The 22,248-nt window shown below is 51.4% G+C and overlaps 1 protein-coding gene across 1 annotated transcript in view; it reads left to right on the top strand.

The window, feature by feature from the left end:
• PKP1 (plakophilin 1) overlaps positions 1–22,248 on the top strand; it is a 48,380-nt gene that overhangs the window by 7,320 nt on the left and 18,812 nt on the right. Inside the window, exons 2-4 of the mRNA XM_010404519.3 lie at positions 773–873; positions 11,749–12,170; positions 20,333–20,477. Of these exons, the coding sequence (XP_010402821.1) occupies positions 773–873; positions 11,749–12,170; positions 20,333–20,477 (668 nt within the window). The remainder of the gene's footprint in view (positions 1–772; positions 874–11,748; positions 12,171–20,332; positions 20,478–22,248) is intronic.

Below are 22,248 nucleotides of genomic sequence, written 5' to 3'. Positions count from 1 at the left end.
GCCACCAAGTTAATCAGAGGAAAGGAACCCCTCACCTGTGAGGAAAGGCTGAGAGAACTGGGATTGCTCAGACTGGAGAAGAGAAGCTCAGGGTGACCTAATTGTGGCCTTCCAGTACCTGAAGGAACTGACAGGAAACATGGGGAGAGATTATTTACAAGTGCCTGGAGGGACAGGACACAGGGAATGGCTTCCCACTGCCAGAGAGCAGGGGTAAATGGGATATTGGGAAGGAATTCTTCCCTGTGAGGGTGGGGAGGCCCTGGCACAGGGTGCCCAGAGAAGCTGTGGCTGCCCCTGGATCCCTGGAAGTGTCCAAGGCCAGGTTGGACAGGGCTTGGAGCAACCTGGGCTAGTGGAAGGTGTGAACAGGATGAGCTTTAAGGTCCATTCCAACCCAAACCATTCTGGGCTTCTGTGATTCCATGACCTCAGACACTGGCCCCATCTCTGGCCCTTTCTGCTCCTCTGCTTTGGGTTTTATGGCACTTGGTCTTTTGTGCTGCAAACCTTTGGGTGGTTTGGGGGCTCTGTGGTCTGAGGGCTGGAGTTCCCAGCAGTGACAAGGGCTCCCCTTGCTGCCTGTGTTCCCTGTGTTCCTGTTGAGATTTAGAACTCTGACACTTTTCCATAACTAAACTTGCTGTTAAAAAAGAGCTCTGTGCTCTGAAAGGGGCCTGCTGGGAATGCTTTCTCCTGGGAATGCTTTCTTCTGCAAATGCTTTCTCCTGGGAATGCTTTCTCATGCTGACCATGCCTTTTCCATTTGCAGGTTCCATGTATGATGGTTTAGCCGATGGTTACGGCTACGGGACATCCCGGGGCAGCTACTACACCAAAACCCAGACAGGGAACAGCAACTGGGGATACCCGGTAAGACACTCCTTTATCTGGGAATTGTGCATGGTCTGAGGTGACCTGGACAGGAAGAACCTCTCACAGTCACACAGGGAGGTCACAGTACTTCAAAAACTCGCCCAAGAGAGATCTTGGCTCTCTTAGCAAGGGATTCAGTGCAGTGGAGGAGGAGGATCGAGGGCCCCACAGCTGTTTCATGTGGGGATTTTAGAGTGGACAAGATTTAGTTTGGATTTGTGGGTTGATATCCAATGGCACAAGAGTTTGGAAGCTGCCCAACGGATCAGAGTTGGGTTCAGACTATCAGAGCTCAGTTCAAGCCTGGAGCACATCAGTGCTCACCTGGAGGAGTTCCCATCTTTGTTCCTGTGCACCAAAACATGGCTGTGAGTGACACAAATGTGGCTGGGGAATGTGGATCAGGGGATTTGCATCAGAACTGTGCTGCTGTTCCCAATCTCAATGCTACTGCAGACCCTTCCCAGATATAATCCATGCTCACAAAAAAGAGGGTCCAGTTCTTCCACAGTGATTTCCAGAGAAATTATTGCACATTTCCAGAAAAAGCACAGGTGAGATGGTACTTGTCTTTGTGCAGTGTGAGTCTGGACATCCCACAGAGCTCCTGGTCCTTGGTGACAGACCCCTGGGACACAGGGAATTGCTCCAAACCACTCCACAGTCCACTGGGACAACTTGTGCTCATGTTGCCCCTCCACTTCAGACCTGTGTTCTGCTCTTCCCTGCTTTTCATCAGCTCTAAAGTAGAAAGGAGCAATTCACAGATCTGGGATTTGAATATGAGAAAAGCAAAGGGCTCCTTTCAACAACTCTGGGACTGCAAAGCAGCTCCGTGTCAGCCATCAAAGGCTTGAACCAGGAAAGGTTTTGGTGGCTCCAAGCACACAGACAGGGCTGCAGCTTTTCCTGATGGTGGCCAGATCCTCTGCCTGTTCAGAGCACCAGCATTCCTCAGCTTCAGAAGGATTTATCTGGGTCTTTCCTAATGGCTTTGTTGTAGCATGATGGCTTCAAGGCAGTGGTGTCACTTGCTGGGTTTGCATCACTGGGTGTTCAGTAGGAAAACTGGGAGCACTGGAGTGTCTTTGAGATGTTTATTTCCAGCCTGTCTGTTGGCCCATTTCAGTGTCCTTTGCTGTGCTGGTTAAACCCCAGCCAAGGGGGCTTCTGTCACCAGAAGGGAAAAGCGAGTCCAGAGGAGGCACCAAGTTGATCAGGGGGATGGAGAGTTCTGCTGTGAGGAAAGACTGGGAGAGTTGGGACTGTTCAGCCTGGAGAAGAGAAGCTTTGGGGTGACTGTACTGTGGCCTTGCAGTACCTGAAGGAGGTACAGGAAAGATGAAGAGAGATTATTTTCAAGGGGTGGAGTGACAGGAGAAGGGGGAACGGCTTCCCACTGCCAGAGGGCAGGGATAGATGGGATATTCTTCCCTGTGAGGGATGGAAGAAATTCTTCCCTGTGAGGGATGGAAGAAATTCTTCCCTGTGAGGGTGGGGAGGCCCTGGCACAGGGTGCCCAGAGAAGCTGTGGCTGCCCCATCCCTGGCAGTGTCCGAGGCCAGGTTGGACGGGGCTTGGAGCAGTCTGGGACAGTGGAAGGTGTCCCTGCCCATGGCAGGGGGTGGGACTGGATGGGCTTTGAGGTCCCTTCCAACCCAGACCATTCTGGGGTTCTGTGACGGGTCAGAGCACAGCTCCATCCATCCAGGTGTCCTGTCTCCGTCCCTAAGACAGTGGTGGAGCCCTGCAGAGCGTCCAGCCATGGTAACAAGGCAGGGTTTTCGTGGCCACCAGAAAAGTACAACTGAGGCAGCTCCTGAAGCAGAGGCAGAGCATCTGAGCTTCACAAGTCAAACAACTGGGATGTTTTGTTTTGATGATATATTGCTGTTTGCCTACTGTGATTCCTGAATGGAGTTTGTTGTGCTTTGTCCAAGCAAAATTGCTCTGTTTCAGCCATTCCAAGGGTTTGTAGATGGGTTTTTTTGTTAAAGAGGGAGGAAGCCAAGGCCCAGCTCTGCTCATGCTGGCAAGGTGCTACTGCAGCTCCTGTTGCTGGTGTGAGAGTTATTGCTTCCTCTTGTTAATTCCTGATCTTGTTCCAAACCATTGTGGCAGCTGGACAAATGCTGGCTAGGTGGGAATGCCACTGGCTGCTGGGGGTTCCAGTCAGCAGCGTCGGTGTTCTGGGGAACAGCTGGAAGGTGGTGATGAAGGTGATGAAGGTCAGGACCTCCATTAGACACCAGAGTCCTGTGGACACAACAGTTCAGACCCTTCTGGCTCAGTGGGGATTTAGGCAGCTCTGTCTGTTCTCTGAGAGACTCCTCTGCACTTACTGAGGAGGGAAGGTCTTCCTCCAAATTTAAGTGTCATGCAAGCCTTTAATTCTAAATATTTTTTGTAAAGGTCTTCAGGATCATGGGTTACTTTAGCAAAAAGGACTGGGACATGTGAAGGATTCACAGTAAAATTTGTGTTACCTAACTGAGTCTATCTGAGAATCAGCCATTTAGTCCTGACAAGTTGTTGACTCCTCCCCTGGCCAGCAAAGACAGAGGTAGGGGAGGTGATTCATCTCCTCTATCTGGGACATCTGTCAGGTCAGGATGAATCAGCCCCCCTGGATCCCTATCTCCTGCCACTGGAGCTGGATGGAGCAGGGAGATGAGTGCACAGGGAGATGACTGCACTCAGGGGCGAGCAGGCCCAGGTGCCACTGGCACTTCGGAACACATAACCTCAAGCCTAAATGTGCTTAACAAGCTCAACAGACAGCAGACACCCCAACCACACTGAGCAGCCTCCTCCGTTCTGCCTCTTCCAGACAGTGTTAAAGGTTCCACACATCCACCACCAGCCTCCAGCTTGGGATAACTTCAGCTTTTGTCTACAGACCTGTTTGAAGTCTGTGCAGATTCCAGGCTTCCTAAAAAATGTTTCCTGTTTGTAATTCCTGGGTTGTAAGACAAGAAACCAAAGATAAAGCAAATCTGCTTTTGAAGGCAAAGTTGCTGAACTTATTTCCAGCTGGAGCTCATGCTGTGAATGTGTCTGGAAAGTGGCAAAGTCCTTTGAGGTGCACAGGCAAACTCAGATACTTCAGGGAAGTGACCCAGTGTAATATTGAGGGGCATGGCTGACTCCCAGTCCCCCTGGAGTTAAAAAGGTGCAGCAGGGAATCCATGTCCAGGGTGTTGCTCCACAGCACCTGCACCTGAGACACTGCTCTTGAAGCACCTTAATCTAAGGCACTGCCTCAGATGGTGACCCTAAAGGTGTCCTGTTCCACCCACAGCTCCTAAAAGCTGCTGTCCCTGACTTCCTCCTTTTGTCCTGTTCTGTGTCTTCCTGGAAATTTCAAACTTCTCATTTCTGTGTTTTCTTTCCAACTTTGTGAGACTGATGTTCAAATATTAGAGCAAGAGAAATGATGGATCTGAAGGAAGAGCTCTTTCTGGATCAGTCAGTTTGGAACAGGCTGCCTGCCCAGGGCAGTGGTGGAGTCCCCATCCCTGGAAGTGTTCAAAAACTTGTGGATGTGGCTCTTGAGGATATGGTTTTGGGTGAATGTGGCAGTGTTGGGTTAATGGTTGGACTCTTTGATCTTAGAGGGCTTTTCTAATTTAATGATTCCATGATTCTTTGTTTCTAACACTTTGGATTAAACCCTTTGATTCGCCCATTACTACAGATTATTTTCTATGAATTCCCCTTGTGGGGTGCCTCGTTTGCACCCTCGCTGTCCCCAGTGAGCACCTTCTCACTGCCAGTGCAAGGAACACTGAGCCAGCGGGACCACCCCAGAAACTTGGAGGCACTTGGAGGGCAGTGGGTTTGCTCTTGGCTGCAGCATTTCCTTGGCTCGTGTGTCACGGGCTGGCTCAGCCCTCCAGGATGTTCAGCCTTCGGGAATTCCTTTGCTCAGATACCACACTGGGATGCAGTAACAGGAGGATCTGTGACTGCAAAGCCCTCTGTGTCAGGGTGATACCTCAGCCCAGGTGCTGTGGAGCCTTAGAGACACTTGTTACCCTACTGCCACTGTGAGCTATGAGTGGCCAGCAGTTCCCAAAGCCCTCCAGCCTCAGGAACTGTGTCCTGGTATGAGCAACAGCTCAGGTCCCACAGGAGGGTCCATGGTGACCACGATTTACACAGACAAACCTGGGGAAGGGTTAAGGAAGCTGGACTGGGCACCTAGAGCAGTGCAGTCATGGCAGAAGCCTCAGCATGAGCTGCACCCTTGTCTCTGACAGCTCAGTTCCATCCCCAAAATGGGGTCTCTCCAGCAGCGTCGCAAAGCCACAGCCACAGTCAGGTGGTCCATGGGCTGCAGGGACTGTGGTGCTCACCCCAACTGCGGGCACAGCTTTGGAGAGGCACAACCAAATCCCACACACAGAGGGCAGCACGTGGGGTGCCACCAGCAAAGACCTCTGAGGTTCAATTCCCACCCTGCCCTTGCCTGGGTCATGGGTTGGCAGGTCCATCGCTGCCTGGGGGTTGGGGCATTCCCAGGTCCCACAGCATGACCAAGATGAGGCAGGACCAGGACAAGGTGCAGAACCCACCTGGCTCTCCGTGCTGCTGCTTCCACAAGAAGGAAATCCCCCACATGACATGGGTCTGTCCACAGCGTGTCCCCCCAGCACTGCCCCCAGCGAGAGCAAACAAACCCTGGATGTGCTGGGGAGGGAATCTCAGATGTGTCCTGTCTCCAGCAGATCCTCATCCCCACAGAGCTGAGCTGGGGCTTCCACAGAATCATGGGATCATTGAGGTTGGAAAAGGCCTCTGAGATCATCGAGTCCAGCCTTTGACCCATCACCACGGAGTGCCAGGTCCAGTCATTTCTTGCACACGTCCAGGGACAGTGACTCCACCACTGCCCTGGGCAGACCATTCCAATGTTTAACAACCTTTTGCGTGAAGAAATTCCTCCTGATGTCCAACCTGACCCTCCCCTGGCACAGCTTGAAGCCACTTCCTCTTGTCCTGTCCCTGTTCCTGGGAGCAGAGCCCGACTCCCACCTAGCTCCATCCTCCTGTCAGGGACTTGTGCAGAGCCACAAGGTCCCCCCTGAGCCTCCTTTTGTCCAGGCTGAGCTCCCCCAGCTCCCTCAGCTGCTCCTGCTGCTCCAGCCCCTTCCCCAGCTCCATTCCCTTCCCTGGACATGCTCCAGCCTCTCAATGTCTCTCTTCTGGGGGGGCCCAGGTGTTACTTTAACAATGCCCCTGGGAGCAGCTGTGCTCCCAGACCAAGGAATATTTGGCTGGGCTGGTGGTGCTGGATTGAAGCAGTTAGCTGCAGTAATTACATCTGTTATGGCACTAATGAGAAACACACACCGGTGATCCCTCTGCACCAGAGACTGTAGGAAAATTTTTAACCAAAAGTCCTCTGTGGGAGGCGGTGTCAGAGCTTTCTCTCCCAAGAGCGTTACCTGAACAAGAGGTGATCGCTGCTGTCCCTGCCTGTCTTTGCCTCTTTGGACAAAACCTCTCGTTGTCAATGGGAGCTTTGTTCATAAGGATTTCAGGTCAAAATTTGTCATTTGTTGTGACGACCTATCCAAGCTTAAAAGAACCCCAAAAGAGAGTGGTTTGGATAATCGTGCCAAAGAAAACAAAGGTTTAGAGTCACTGCACATCATTGCTTGGTCAGAGCCTGGTGTCCCTGGGAGGTTTGCACGAGGCTTTAGGCTTTGGAACAGCAAGTTGGACATTGCCTTCCTTGGCCAGAACAAACTGAACCAGCAAGACCTAAATCTCAGCAGAATGAAAAAAAAACAGATGAAAAATCATAGGGAAAGGCAGCTCCTGGGAGAGGTGGGAAGGAGCATTTCAGAAATAGATAAACAACGTATTTGCTGGTTTTGCAATTTTTCTCCCTGCCATGGAGGGAGCAGCAGTCGGAGGGTTTCGCAAGGAGCTTGAGGTGTTCTCCCCACCCAGCACTCAGGGTGGGACCTGCTCAGGTTGCATCTCCTGTGCTTTGCCCTCCAGCCTGGGAGAAACCTGCTCCTGACGTGTTTATACGGAGCCCTCACTTCTCTGTCTGCTGCTCTAGAAACAAACAAATTGCAAGGGAAAAAAATCCAGCAGGTAATGAACTGATGGCGTCCTCAGATGCAGAATCAGAACCACCCAGTTCTCTGGGAGGGCTCTGACGTGGGAAGGCAGAGCTGGATCCAGGCACCATTCCCGGGCTGGTGCACCTTGCTCCATGCTTCTGCTTCTCTGGAAAGCAGGGGCAGGACAGAGACTTTTCCTGCCAAGCAAAAGGGTTTATGGAAGAAAAAACCAGAAAAGGACTCATGGCTGATGGCTGGGAAAATGCCATTTTGACTTTCTCTCTAGAACCAGTTTTATTGCAGCTGAAATAAGAGGTTAAAGGTGTCTGTTTACCTGTCTTGTGTGTTGGATATTCCTCTTGTTGTTCCTAGAACATATTGCAGGCTGAGAACTGGAGATCCACAAATGCTCATTAATTTAAAGGGAGGTCTGTACAGCCAGGGAGGGAAACACTTCCTCCCTGGGCCTGACAGCAGCACCAGTGCCACCAGTGCTTATCTCTGACAGGAGCACCAGTGCCACCAGTGCCCATCTCCAGTGCCTTTCCTCCCTCCCTGCCTTCCCTGTCTGAGTATGAATGAACAGCTCCCGGAGCCTGGCCTCACACAGACTCATTGCACAGTGGGGAGGAGAAGTTCAGGCTAAAATCAGTATGTGAGGTGGCCTGGCTGCACCTGAGCATCTTCCTGCATCCTAAAGCCACAGGGGACTGCCAGGGCCTGATGGGATGGCTGGAATCAGAATCATAGGATTGCAGAAGGGTTTGGGTTGGAAGGGACCCTACAGATCTCATTCCACCCCCTGCCATGGGCAGGGACATCTTCCACTAGCCCAGGGTGTTCCTGTCTGTGGACACTTCCAGGGATGGGGCAGCCACAGCTTCTCTGGGCACCCTGAGCCAGGGCCTCCTCCCCCTCCCAGGAAGGAACTTCTCCCCAGTATCCCATCTATCCCTGCCCTCTGGCAGTGGGAAGCCATTCCCCTTGTCCTGGCACTCCAGTTCCTGATGAAGGGTCCCTCTCTATCTTCTCTGTAGCCCCTTAAGGTCCTGGAAGGGGCTCTGAGGTCTCCACACAATCTTCTCCTCTCCAGGATGAACATTCCCAGCTCTCCCAGCCTGCCTCCACTGGGGAGGTGCTCCAGCCCCCTTATCAGCTTGGTGGCTTCCTCTGGATTTGCTCCAACAGTTCCATGTCCTCCTTATGTTTGGAGCACCAGAACTGTGCAGAGTATTCCAGGTGGGGTGTCACAAGAGCAGAGGAGATGGGAGAATCCCCTCCCTCCCTGCAGCCCACGCTGGGGGATGAGCCCAGGACACAGATGGGTTTCTGGGCTGCCAGTGCACATTGCCAAGGAGCTGTGTGCTGGAAAGAAACACCTTCCAAGCTGCCCTGGCTTCTCAGCTCTTGTGGGGAGAAGCCTCAGTGACAGTCTGAGCCCTTCAAAATGCTTCCCAGATCCTGCAGTGCAGAGAGAATCACTGCCTTCTGTCTCCACCGCACTTTGAGGCACTTCCTGGTCTTTCCCAGCATTTGCCCACACTCCTAAAGGGCAGAGGTGTGGATGGCACACCATGCACACACCCACGGGCAGTGGGCAGAGGCAATTCGGGGCATTCAGAAATCTGGGCACTGATGAGGTCTGAGGGCCAGAGATTGATTCTTTCCTTTCACGGCTGCTCTTCTGCACTTCTGCTCTCCCTGCACATGGAGTGGCATCAGCAGAAGTTGGGAGATGTTGTCAGGTGGCACTTTAAACCATAGACTGTGTGACAGCATCACCTTCACCCTCAGAGATGGCATCTCTCCAGACAGAGGGTGCTTCCCTTCTTCCTTGCTGGGCATGCTATCTCACTGATGGCTGCAGGGAGTCCCATTGTCTTGGCCACCTTTGCTCCAGTGCTAGAAGTGGCGGTCCCTGACTTAGCTGGGTCAGCATCCAACACAGGGATTTAGGTTTTAGTGTGGGGAAGCTGCTCTGTGGCATAGACAGGGCACTTTGCCAGGAACAGGAAGGGATCAGGTCAGCCCTGGCCATGCAGGGATTCATAGAGTCTTTGGCAAGGTCTGAGATCTGCCGGAGCTGGCAGGAGGATCCTCATTGATCTGGAGCCTTTGGATCAGGCTCCTGCTGCAAAAAGGAATTCTGAGATACCAATTAGGTCCGTGCCACTTGAAAGAGATTAAAATGGGCTCAGCCAAGCATCTGGTAGAATCAGCAATAAAAGTCGTGGACTGCCTTTGGTAATGAGCTTCACATCACACGGGAACGATTTTCCCATGAGTTTGCAAAAGGCTCCCCCGCCCTGCCGGGACCTGCTCGGACTTGCAGCCCAGGGCTCCTGTGTTGCAGAAGGGTGTCTTTGCAAACAGCTTCACCCATCTCGGGGCTGCCAAGGAGGAGGACAGTGCTACAGCCACTCTAAAACCCAGCAGGAAATCTAGAACCGATGATTCTGTTTCAGTAAACAGAGACACTCTCCCCCTCCCCTCGGTGAGAGCACTGCAGAGCAAACCCCAGCTTTAGATAAACAAGTTCCTCTTCCAGGCTTCCCTGAGTCAGTTTCAGCAGATGCCCAGGGGCTCCACAGCTCTGCCAAGCTTCTGACAGCCCTACAGAATAATCCCAGCTTAAACTGACTCATAAAGAAAACCAGCAGGGCTCACATCTAACAAGCTGCTTTCTGTCCTGCAGCCTCTGCCAGCAGCTCCACTGAGCACAAAGTCCACCCTGCACCTTCCCACTGCAGCCCTGTCCGTCCCTCACTGTCCCCAGGGTTTCTGATCCCAGGAAAATGAATTGAAGTGAGGATGATATCACCTCAGAAGGACATATACGGTAGATCATGACTTCATGGAAGGTCACTTTGCTGCTGCTGAGTGTGCACTGCATCCCAAGCAAACCTGGGATGGAGAGAGCCTGTGTATGTGGCCATCCTGGATTTTATGCTGGGCAGCACAAGGCTTGTCCCACTGCCAGAGAGCCCCTGAGACACATCACATTCCACTCTGATGTGCCTCACCCTGGCTCTTCTTTTCACCTGCAACCTGTCCTTCCAAACCCCAGGAGCTCTGCAGGAGACTCCAAACCTGCCCCTGCCCCACTCAGGTTTGTTCTGTGTCCTCTGGAGAAGACACAGAGAGAATTTGCTCCCCTTTTGTCCCCTTGCAGCCATTCACCTGTCTAGGTGCACACCTGAAGGTCTGGAAACTACTCAAATAACAGTGATCTGGGCATCAGCAGAGCTGGGTTTAGTCCCACCCAGGTGCTGCCAGGCAGCCCCTTGGGAAGGGGTTCAGCCGTTACCTCTGCAGCTCTCCGGGACACAGCTGAGAGGATTCCCTGCATTCCTGAAGATCAGTTTGTTAATGGAAATATTTGGCTTAATTAATTAACATAATGACAATTCTGCAGAGTGTTGGAGGCAGGAATGATGCTGAGTGTGTTGGGGCTGGGATGGAGTTAGGGCAGAGCCGAGGGACTCGGGGTGAGCTGGCAGAGGATTCCCATTTCTCTGTCATGGAGTGTTTCTAGGTTAGGAAATACGGATTTTTTTTTAGTGACATGAACTATTACACCAGGCACAGGCTTTTCACACTTCCAAGGAAATGATTAGGAGCCAGTGTTGACTTTTGTCTCCCAGCCAAAGGGACCCTTGGGTGGCCTTTGCAGAAAGCGGCACCCAAAGTGCCAGCGCTTAGAGTTAGATGAGAAAAACCCACTTTGATCCAACAGGAGACCATGGATGAGCTTTCTCAGGACAACCAAAGGGGGATGGGGCAAGCAGTTTTATTCCTTAGTTCTTTTTATCCCTGTTTGCTGTATGTCTTGGAGCTCTCTTTGCCAGACTGCTGAGGGGATGCAGAGCACAAACTCAGCACCACGGGCCAAACAGCACTAAAACAGTGTAATTTATTTTCCTTTCTGGAGTACACACCTGAGTGAGTTGTCTCTCATTTGGACATAACCCTGCAGGCCAGCACTGACATCCCAAAGGTTTAACATTGCAGAAGAAGATTGAATTCAATTCTGGCGTGGCAAACTTGATGCAAATCTGGAGGACTTTGGTAGAGTGGTTAAGGCATTTTGAACTGACAGCAGGGCAGCTAAAGCCATCTTTTTGTTTTGCTAATTGTAGATGGTTTATTTTACCATCTTTTATCTTTTCTTTTTTACTTCCTGTCTTAGTCATCTCAGTTTTTATTGCACATTCCCCATTGTTCCCAGAGCATCCCATTATCTGAGCAGATACTACACACCTTGTAACTCATAAGCAGATATTCATTGTCTCCACTTGTTTCTTGGCACAGTTTGATTCCAGAATCCCTTCTTACTCATTTTTCACTCCCTTTACTCCCTTTCTAATAAACTAATAGATGGGAGGGGAAGAAAAGAGCATAAGGAAATTAAAAATAAATGCAGGCACTGCTGGAAGGTCAGAATGGGGCATCAAGCTCCATGATGGTGAGAGATGTGCAGTGAGCTCCTGTAGTTACAGGGTGGGTTAGACCACGTGTGTTGGGAATAAAGCACTTTCTCTATTGCCCAGCTCATGTTTGAGCTTTCAGTTCTACTTTAAAGCTCCTGGATCCCACATCCTGATCCCTCAGTATCCCTGATATCCAGGTGGGGTTTGGCTCCTTTGTATGGGCTGCAGGTTGGATAGCCTCCCATAAATTTTGGGCACGAAAATGCCTGAGAGGCCCAGGAAGGCCGTAACAGCCAGCCAGGGCAGGCCTGGCGGTGCCGAGCTGCAGCTCAGCCCTGACCCGCTGTGTTTGCTGTTTGCAGCTGTACAACGGGACGCTGAAGCGGGACGTGGAGAGCCGGCGCTACAGCTCCTACAGCCAGATGGAGGGCTGGGCCAGCCGGGCCCACGGCAAGGCCGTGTGCAGCCCCCGCGCCGGCAGCGACTACTGCTTCGTGCAGAACATCAAGAGCAGCCGCAGCGAGCCCGACCTCTACTGCGAGCCGCCCCGCGGCACCCTGCGCAAGGCCCAGGGCGGCGGCCGCGCCGAGCACAAGGCCACCCTCAACCGCCAGAGCATCTACAGCAGCTGCAGCACCCAGCAGGGAACCAGCAGGACCAGTAAAAAAATGCCAGCGCGGGCCCTGTCCTGCCCCTCGAGCAACAAGCCCGACGTGGTCTATGCCCAGCCCATGATGAGCTGCAAGCAGGACGGGGTCTATGGACAGGCCCAGTCCAGCTCCAAGTAAGTGCTCTGCCCCTGAGGGAGCGTGGACGGTGCTGGGGAGCTCTGGCCACCAGAGCCAGGCACCTGAGCTGCCTTAGAGCCGCTGCAGAGCCCTTACCGGTGCATCCTGCAGCAAAGTGGGTCAGATGAGTCACTCTTAAGGGCTTTATTTCGTTTCCTGGGCTGTGGAGGGGAACTGATAGGGCTGACTCGGTGCAGATATCTCTGCTGTAGCTCTGTGATGTTGGGCAACACAATCCCTCAGTGTCTGTGGTGGCATCAACCCACAGTGATATGAGGGTGGGGAGGTGAAGAGCAGAAGGCCTGGTGTGCAGTCAGGGTGTCTCTCCTGGCTGTCCTGCTGTTTCAGTCTGGCAGAAAACATACCCCAAAAAAACCCTGTCTTGGAAGGAATCAGTTCCTGAGGGTCTGACTCAGAGTGGAGCTGAGAGCCTGCTGAGCAGTGGTGTTTCCCTCTCTTCTCTCCACCCAGCCCCTTCTCTGTTTGCCCAAAAGGTCTGATTTGGGTTCCAGAAAAAAACAGACTCATAAATTGAAATAAATATCCTAGTTGGAATAATCTGACTAATCAGGAAAGAGAAGCCAGTGGAAGGTGTTTAATTCCTTCCTGTCCAGAGCATCCAGTCCCATTTGGGGTAGGATTATATAAGGGTGGAGGAAGGTCCATCATGTTTGAGCATCAGATCCCTTCTTGTAGATGTTGCCTACAAGCACCGGCTGTGTAAAACACAGCAGTGAGCTCAGAGCCTCCCAAGGACGTACCTGTGAGTGCAGCAGAGCTCCCACTGACAATCACCTCGTTTGGGTGGTGTTACAGGGGTGGGGGCTGAAAGCTGCCTCCAGCTCTGAAGCACCAACCATGCTCTGCTGCAGTCTTGGGAGAGACTTGGTCTGCACAAATCACAGTCCTGGAAGCCTTGGAAGACCATGTTTTGCATGTTTTGAACTGCAGAACCTATTGCAGTGAAAGCTGAAGAAGGAGGGGCTGCAGCTTCCACAAGAGTCCCCAGGGCTGCTGCACTTCCCGTGCTGCATCACCATCACGCAGGACTTGCTCTGCACTAGCCCAGAAGCTCTCACAACTCCCTGAGAGAGGGGGAATTTTGTCACACAAACCCTAAAAGCTCCCAAACTCATTCCTGGTGGTCTCTGGTCCCAAGGAAAAATTTCACACTGCAGGATAAGTGTGAGGCTGTTTACCAGGACTCATAGACTTTGTCAAACTCCCACCAAAGGCCTGAAACTGTTGAGCTGTTTCCCCAAGGAATGATGGAGATACTGAGAAAATCCCCTTCCCTGTCAGCAGTGTGAGCCAAACCATGCCCTTTTCCACATCTGAATGTCCCAGGTTACTCTGGCTAAGCCTCCCTCCTTTAGGATTGAGCAGGAGGGTGTGTCCCAGAGCGTGGATGCCAAGAGGTGTCAGTGCCCCATTAGAATGTTACCATGACCCCTTGGCTGCCCATGAGCCCAGTTACTCCATGTTTGACACATGCCAAACTAGCCCTGGCCAGCCTCGAGCACTGGTGGCCTTGGCTTGCTGCTGTCAGCAGCTCTGTAAATCCTCTGGAACAGGAACCAGAGACATTACACAAACTGGAAGTGACTTAGGGAATTTCTGACTGAAGAGCAGAAAGGTGCAGTGGGAGGGATGGCAGAATGCCCTTCTCCTAGGGAGGACAAAGCTTTGGAGCTATTAGTCCTGGCAGGCTCTGGCCAAAGCCACAGTCAGGGGCTTGGTTGTGGCTTTGGAGAGGTCACTTGAAGAATGATGGCATTTTCTGAGAGGAGAGCTGCTGTTGTGAGAGGGATCCTCTCCAGCTCTGGCTGCCCTTGGTTAGGGAGTGGCTCCATTTACACACTCCTGGCTTGGGGCACGGCTCATCTGGCAGAACTGGTTCTGCTGTGGAAACGTCGGGCTCCAAGTCGGGCTCCAAGCTGGGCTTTGAGTCGTGGGCTCAGTTGGGGCTGTGTCCCCTGGGTGAATCTGATGTGGCTGTGGCACAGCCCCTGCTCTGCCTGAAGCTCTGCAGAGCTGGACTGGTGCAGGGGGCACCTGGTGCAGGAGTTCTGCTCAGAGGGGAGAAGGTTGACAGTAGCTGTCCTTAAAGCTTTGGAGATGTACAAAGGAGTTGTCCTCTTTGGAAAAATGACTCTTTTGGATGACTCTAAGCCCTCAGAAGTGTCTTGCAGGGCACCGTTGGCCTTGCTCTCAGTGTGCTTTTGTTGGGGAGGGGCTTCAGAGGTGTGTCAGGACCAAGTCTGGGCTCTCCTTGCTGTGTAGGGCTGTTGTGTCTGGAGGATTCTCCACTTGGAGATCTCAATCTTCACTTGGCTCCCCCGATGTTGGGTAAGGAGAGCTTTGCTTGTAGGTGCCCCATTATTAACCTCCACATGCAGGGACAGGGCTCAGCTGGGTCACAGCTGCTGCCAGTTCCCAGTTTGGGGCTCTGTTCTTCCATTCTGGTCATTCTCCAGGTGGAGTTTGTACCTTTGTGACATGGAGAATTATGTGTTCAGTTTTTGTGCTGCAGATCTCCTGTTTAGGGATGTGCTGGATATCTTGTCTGCAGGTTTGCAAACAGCCTGCAAGAGCCAGGGGAGGGCTGGATGCTTTCCATGCTTTCTGAGGTGATCCATGGGGTGATTTCCATTGCTGTGAGAGGGATTGCAGTGGGACCTGTGATCCAGTGGGTCTGTCTGTCATACAAAACTCTGAAATGCCCATGGACAGTGTCAGTACCAGCTCAGGAGCAGTGCTTCTCAGGCCTCCTCTGCTGTGGATCTGATCTCCCCAGATGGTGTGAGAGGAAAAATGGGTTACTGGGTGTTCTCAGATGGTGAAAGTGGTGTGCAGGTATCAAAATTCTGAGTGTGCAAGAACTGTCAAACTGTCTGCGCTGAGCAGTCCCTCTGCATTTGGTGACAAAGGTATTTAATTTCTGCAGCTCTTCTTGATCATGTGATTGCTGCCATTTATTGAACCGGCTTTGGCTGTGTGAGACAGGGAAGAGCTGCCCCTGATAACTGATATCCCTCACAGTCTCCCTCTTACAGCAGCAACTCTGACCAAAGCCCCTTTTCTGCCTGATGAGCAGTGTAACACTGAACTGTTGCTCAGGAAAAGCCATTCTGTGATTCCCTGATAAACTAAATCATGATGCAAGGGTTTGCTCACCCCATGCTGTTGGTTCTGGTGATGAAATCTGAGTTCTGCACTGTTTGCCAGATCAGGAGGTTGAACACTATTGAAAACTCCTCATGCAGTTTATTCTCCTCCCCAACCCTGTTGTCATGATCAGTGAGCAGAGAGCATGTCTCAGTGAGCGACCTTCTCATGTCCCTTCCAGTTCTTCCATGAAGAATTTCTTCACAGAAGGGGTTGTTAAACATTGGAGAGGGCTGCCCAGGGGGTGGTGGAGTCCCCATCCCTGGAGGTGCCCAAGGAGCACCTGGATGTGGCACTGAGTGCTCTGGGCTGGGTGACAAGGTGAGGATCCACAGGTGGACCCGATGGTCTCAGAGGTCTTTTCCAACCTCAGTGATTCTGGGATTCCAGACATACTTCTCTGAAACCACTCAGGGACTTGAGCCTTGGTAATCATTATGTCATATCTGGATTAACATTTCCAAGCTCAGCACCTTTGGCCTGGGCTCAGACGTTCAGGGTTGTCTCAGTGGCTCCTGCCCAAAGGCTGCTCTCGATAAACAGCACTCATGTTTTGCCAAAATGCAGCTCTCTGGAGTCTGGTAGAGCTGGAGGAATCTTCTCGGTGTCCAGGACTCCCTCTCCTCCACAGAACCCTTCTCCTTCCTGATCTCTTGTGACATCCCTCAGAGCTGCAGCATTTCACCCTGGAAGCTGCAGCACCAGTGGTTTCAGCAGCTGGTGGAGACTACCATATTTTCCCACTTTTAGCCATTTCCTCTGCTGGGTGGCACTTGCAGCATGCTCCAGGTGAGAGGGTAGCACCCTGAGCAGGCAGCTTTTGGCTAAATTAATGTTGCAATGTTATTGGTGTTGTTATTGGTGTTATTTATGCCCACTCAGGATAAAAGTTTCTACATCCTGCTTGGTCATCAGGGAGCGATGATGAGAAGCAGTAACAAACAATGGGATGTTTAATTCTCCTGGGAAATTTGGAGTTTTGTGCCCCTCCAACTGGAACCTGAGGTACAAGAAAGCTGTGTCCACCAAGGACTGACATTGTATTAGTTCTGCTTAGAGCTGTCGTACTTTGTGCTTCAGGTGCCACACGGGACAGACAGGGCTGGACAAGGTGGTGGCCGTGGTGTCTGTGGCCCTGCAGTGGCCTGAGCTGGTCACACCACTTCAGGGGATGCCTCTCTCTGAGCTGAGGTGCCCAGTGGCCACCAGGGCTGAATTTGGAGACAGGTCCCTGAGTTCCCCCCTAACAAAGCCAACACCTCTTGCTGATCTCAGGGAACCCCAGATGGCTGAGCTGGAGGCATGACTGAGAGCCCAGACTCATCCCACCCCTGGAGAAGGATTGGGGCTGTTCTCCTTCGGGAGCATGGAATGGGGAGCTGGGTGTCTGCAGACGGTCCCTGGCTGAGGGTTTGCTGATCTGGATCAGGAGCCTTTAATGGCCACCTGCAAACCCACACTTACCTTTGGCCCCGTTGGGAGATGTGGATGCTCTTCCCTTTGGAGTTCTCTGTGTGTGGAGAAAGAGACTGAAACCCCTCATTAGAGACCACGTGGAAGCGAGTGTCTCTCCAGGCACCTGGGAATCCGTACCATCTCGGAGTTGCTCTCAGAGAGGTCTTGGATGCCTCAGTTGGCAGCTGTGGAGGGGGCAGTAAAGACTGGGGCAACCCTTTGGGATTTCTCAGTGTCACATGTGGCACTGCCCTGGCCCTGAGCTGCAGCAGTCTCTGTGCTGTGGCTGAAGCTCAGGGACAACGTGTCCCCTACAACCATTCCCTCCTGAGCTCAGCTTCCCTGGAAGTACTGCAAACAGAGAGAAGAGAGGAGTTATTGAAATAGTCAGGAAAGGTACCAAGGGTGTTTCCTGATCTATCTCTTGTCTTTTGGGATAATTAAACGTGATCAATCTCAAAACATTAATTCTTCAGGGCTAAGCCACACAGTGAAAGCAGAGCCGAATACGATGAAAGGCACCTTCATTTTGGTTTGTTTTTATTTGGGATGAAATGCTGGGATGTGCTGAACACTGTTTTGAGAGTCTTTACTCTGATTCTATTAATGAACAGTAGAATTTGTTAAGAGTTTTCTCGCTCCCTCCTCTCTTGGAACTTGAAACTTGGAACTTGGAACAAGCAGGATGGAAACTTAGATGGGAATTAACACAAAACAATCTGCTCATGAAACGTGAGGGAATTTGCCTTTCTCTGATACTGATCGTCTTCAGTATTTGTTTCCCTTCCACTGCAGAATCTGATCATCTTTGTCTCCATTGAATCATTTCTAGCTGAGGTCTCTTCCTACCCTGCTGCTTTCCTGTGGAGCAACAACCTCTGGAGCTCTTCCTACCAGGCACATTGCCCAGGCTGGAGATGGCTCAGTCCAAGAGTTTGTCTTGAAGCAGGTTGTTGTTCCCACTGTGTGGATCTGGTCGGGAATATCCCTGACTGAGGAACAATCTCCCCTTTGCTGGGCTTTGCCAGGGTGATTTTATTCTCAGGTAGGAGAAATCCCTGCTGCTTCCTGGGCAATGTGACTGAGCCTTTGAACTTCTGCTGAGGAGACAGCAGGGAAAAGGGAACCTTCCCCATCTTCTCCCACGGAACTATACCTGCATCCCCAGTTTTTCCCAGCTGAAGGAGGGATTGGCCCTCTGTGGAGTGGTTGTGAAGAACATTGCCTTCCTTGAGCTGCTGGACCAAGTGGACATCCTTCTGTCTCAGAAAAAGTGCATCTGATTTAATAATTATAAAGAAAAAGAAATCACTATGATCATACAGCCACTGACCTGGTATTTTTACTAATCTGCCTCTCTCCCCACACTGCCAGTCCAGGTCCCAATTCCCAAAGGAGAAGCCTCTCCCTGGTGTGGGAACCACCAGGTCTCAGCTCAGTTATGTCTCAGAAGCATGAAAAAGACCTGAGAGAAAATCACATCCTGGATCCAACCCAAGGATTTCTGGGGCTCCATAATTTCTAGTTTACTTTGTCTTTCCAGTTTCATGTCTTCTTGTTGCAAGTTTAATGGAAGTTCCTTGGTGCCAGGTTTTGATAGAGGTTCAAACTGATGAAAAGTCTTATGAGGAAGAGATGTTTTATTGCAGTGTAGAAATAAAAGTGGAATGAGGTTCACCCAGCCTTAAACATGGAATGCTTAAGGTCCAACCTCAGACTGTTGTCTCTCATTCCTGCATACCAAGAGAGGCAGAAGTGTCTCCAGAGGGCAGGGCTTCCTTTCCTAGGAAAAATGTCCAAGACACAAAAGGCAAGGTGGTTTTTGGAAGCACTGATTTCTCTCCACTGACTCCACAGGTGCTTGAATGAGTGATGCAGACTGGGTGTAACTTTATGCCGGTGAGGGCAGTGGAGACCAGAGTCCTTCATGCTGCCTTTTGTGTGAAATTCCCTGTGGAACTGTGCAAATTATTCACTGCTCTGTGCTGTGTGGAGGGGAACCCTTGGGTTCATAAGGATGAATGTTTTATGTCACTGTAAGTGCTGCTGGTGGTGACCAAGTGTCCTTTCAAGACCTTTATTCTTTACATTTCTTTGGCACAGTCAAAGCAACTCTGTCCATCCCATGCCTGGAAGTGCTACTGTCCTGTGGTGATATTTAACACTTCAAATGTAGTGGGTTCATTTAAAGAACTTATTAAAAATCACTATGCTGTTGGCCTGTGGCATTGTCTGAAGATGAGCAGCCCCTCTACAGAGTCACTCCCTGGTGTGACATGTAGCAAAAACGTGTATAAATAAATGTGGTTCAATCAGGGACTGATTTCCTGATCTCCAGGTAAAACTCCTTGTCAGTCCCAGGGGATAACATCAGCCAGGCATAGCCATGACCTGGGAAAGCCCTCACACTTTTGGATTCCATCCACTGCTGATGAAGCCTTTCCCATTTGTATCCCGTCACTGCTGACAGTAAAACCAAACAGGAGCTTGCGTTTGACTCTCAGTCCTGGACTTTGCAAATTAATGCAGCCACCACTGCCGTGAGCTGAGATCCCCATGCAGCCTCTGCAGGATTCAGCTGCAAGGGTGCTGAGAGGAGACAGGAACTTCCAATTACATTAATTTCTATAACTGGAAGCACAGACAAGCTTTGCAGTTCAGACCCCCTTCATCAGTCTGAAAGTTTGGATCCTTTTCTAATTTTATGTGGTTAAAACATCACAGATGGTACTGAATAAGAACAAGCCAAAAAGAGCAGGACCTTCACGTTTCTAAACAAGTGGAAGAACCTTCAGATGTTTGTATTTCTCCTGAGGAGTCCTGCCCCAAGCCAGAGGAATTCATATCCTTCCTCTGGAGTTGCAGGCACATTCTTTACCTCTAACAGGGATGATGACAGTGGTCAGCTTTTATAAGAGCTTGGAGACAGCCAGTGTGAACACCCCCTGGGAGCAGGATGTCTCAGAGCTATTATTAGCATTTCATAAACTGCCTGTTTGTCCATCCCATCACTCCAGACAGGCCTTTTCCTGTGGGATCTGCTGGAGCTTCCCGAGACCATCAACTGCTCTCACATTTCTGCTTCCAGCACCTCTCACATCAAAGGATCCCATGCTGTGAGAAAATCACCTGCCTGTGTTACCTTGTCCTCATGACCTGGCAGATGGTTTCACTCCTGTCCATTCACTCCTTTATTTGGGGAACAGTGAACTGGGTCTCTGTTCATTAAACTTCCCCTTTGGACATGATCAGACATCTACCACCTCAACCCAGCTTTCATTTTCTGTCTCCTTTGCTTGTGAATAGACTGGATCTGGAATTTATTACCCTTAGTGCTCTTCACTGTGTCTTTTCCATCATTTACCATCTCTTTTTTTGAGGCAGAGAGATCCACTAGAGGTGCACTGTGTGTGCCCTATGTGGCAATGTGATAATAGTTTATGTTTTATCATTGATTCCTCCGCAGTGACTCTCAGTCCTGACACAGCTGTTTTGGCTGAGCAGTCACCCAGTTCCATATTTCTCTTTGACACAGGATCTGTGGTGACGAGATTGACGCTGGCACCATGACCATCCAGAAGGCCATCCAGCTCCTGTGCTCCTCCGATGACAAGTACCAGGCCATGGGGGCTTACTACCTGCAGCACACCTGCTTCCAGGATGAGTCTGCCAAGCAAGAGGTGAGGAGACTCCTCCAGTGCTCTGCTGCCACACCTGATGGCACAAGAGAGGGGTGGGACTGGTTTTCCTAAGTGCCAGGGATCCATACATTCCCTTGGTTTTCATGAGGGTGATTTATACCTCATTAGTCAGGCTCAAGTATTAATTAAGTAGATTTTTCAGCTATTAATGGCCACTTTCTCACAGCAGCAGTTGGTCAGGATTTAACACCTGAATAATTTCTGGCTAGCAGAGAGAGTGTTCCTGTTGTCACCACGAGCTGCCATGGCACAGGGTGATGGGGTTTGGCAGTGTGGAAGCTGCCATCCAGTGTCCTCTCCTGGGGGGCAACTGCACCCAGTTCCACATCAATCTTTCACTATCTCAGAGCTGCAGAGTCAGAGCCAGACAAAGCTGCCTCAAGTCCCACTGTGAGCTTTGTGGGGCATTGCTCAGTGACTCTGCAGCCCTTTGCCAGCCTTTTTCACAGCCCTTTTCCAGACTATTTCAGCCACCTGAACCAATGGGTCAATTAATGATCGTGTACTAAGATGATTTTGCACATCTATAGTAGTGGCTGCCCCATCCTGGAAGTGTCCGAGGCCAGATTGGACGGGGCTTGGAGTAACCTGGGCTAGTGGAAGGTGTCCCTGCCCATGGCGGGGGGGGGTACAGGATGAGTTTTAAGGTCTCTTCCAACCCAAACCATTCTGTGATCCTGTGATGCTTGATCACAGAGAAGCCCTTCTTACAGCACAGGTTATTCTTCTGATGCTCTTACTCCTCAACTCCTTTGCCAACATGCAGCAAAGGAGGCAGCCTGAAGGATCTGCTGCAGCAAGGATGTCACCAAAGTTTATCCCCACCCTGGATTTATTGAGATGCCAACCCTTTGGAGGTGGCTTTCCCTGTCCTGACACAACAGTGGAGCTGGAAGTGCTGGCCCGGTGTGGGGCTGTGTCCCTGTGCCCTGGCTGCGCCTGGATGAGTGCAGGTGCCCAGCCCACGTTCACGTGGCCAACTGTGGTGTGGCCACACCCTTTGTTACCGTTGCAAGCCCTCTCTGAGCACTGGGCTGTCCCATCCTTCCCAGAAGGATGTGCCAGAGCAGTTCTGTGACTCATCCCAGCACACGCTTGTTTTCCTTCCCTCCTGAAAGCTGCTCATTCATTGTCCATTGTCAGCAAACCTCAGCCGAGGGGGTGTTTGTGCCAAGATGGGCTCGGGGCGGGATCACGGCCGGTGCAGAGCACGTCCCACAGCAGGAACACTCAGCATTTGGAGAGCTCAGCTGCAGGGATTTGCCTTCAAGGCTCCGTGTGCTGTGTGTGCTGTCCTGCAGGTCTGGGCTCCCTCCACTGCCTCTGGCTGACCTCGAGGGTGGTGACACTGGCCATGACCATCCCTCTGAGCTCAGCCTGTGATCTCAGGGTGCAGATAAATGACCACAGCATGTCACTAGGTGGATATAAATGGCCTCTGCACATAGGCAGGGCAACATTTCCACCTGGTGCAAACTGTGGAGGTGGGTGAAAGTTTGCAGGAGCACATTTCCATCAGCAAAGGACTCTGTCCATGGCCATTACTCACGGACAGCCACTCCTGCTGTTTAAGCTTTTGGCTCCAACCTCCAGGCCAGAAGGAGGTTCTGGTTCAGGCCTCAGGTCATTTGTGCTTGTGACCTATGGCCTGAGCCAGACTTGTCATCTCTGGCCATCATTCCCTGGCAGCTCTGCTTCTCCAGCTCCCCCAGGATGGACTGTCTGACCCCTGGCACTGCTGGGGCAGTTC

Source organism: Corvus cornix, chromosome 26 (assembly GCF_000738735.6).
Source record: "Corvus cornix cornix isolate S_Up_H32 chromosome 26, ASM73873v5, whole genome shotgun sequence".
NCBI lineage: Eukaryota > Metazoa > Chordata > Aves > Passeriformes > Corvidae > Corvus > Corvus cornix.
This window is presented reverse-complemented; position numbering and strand designations above follow the sequence as displayed.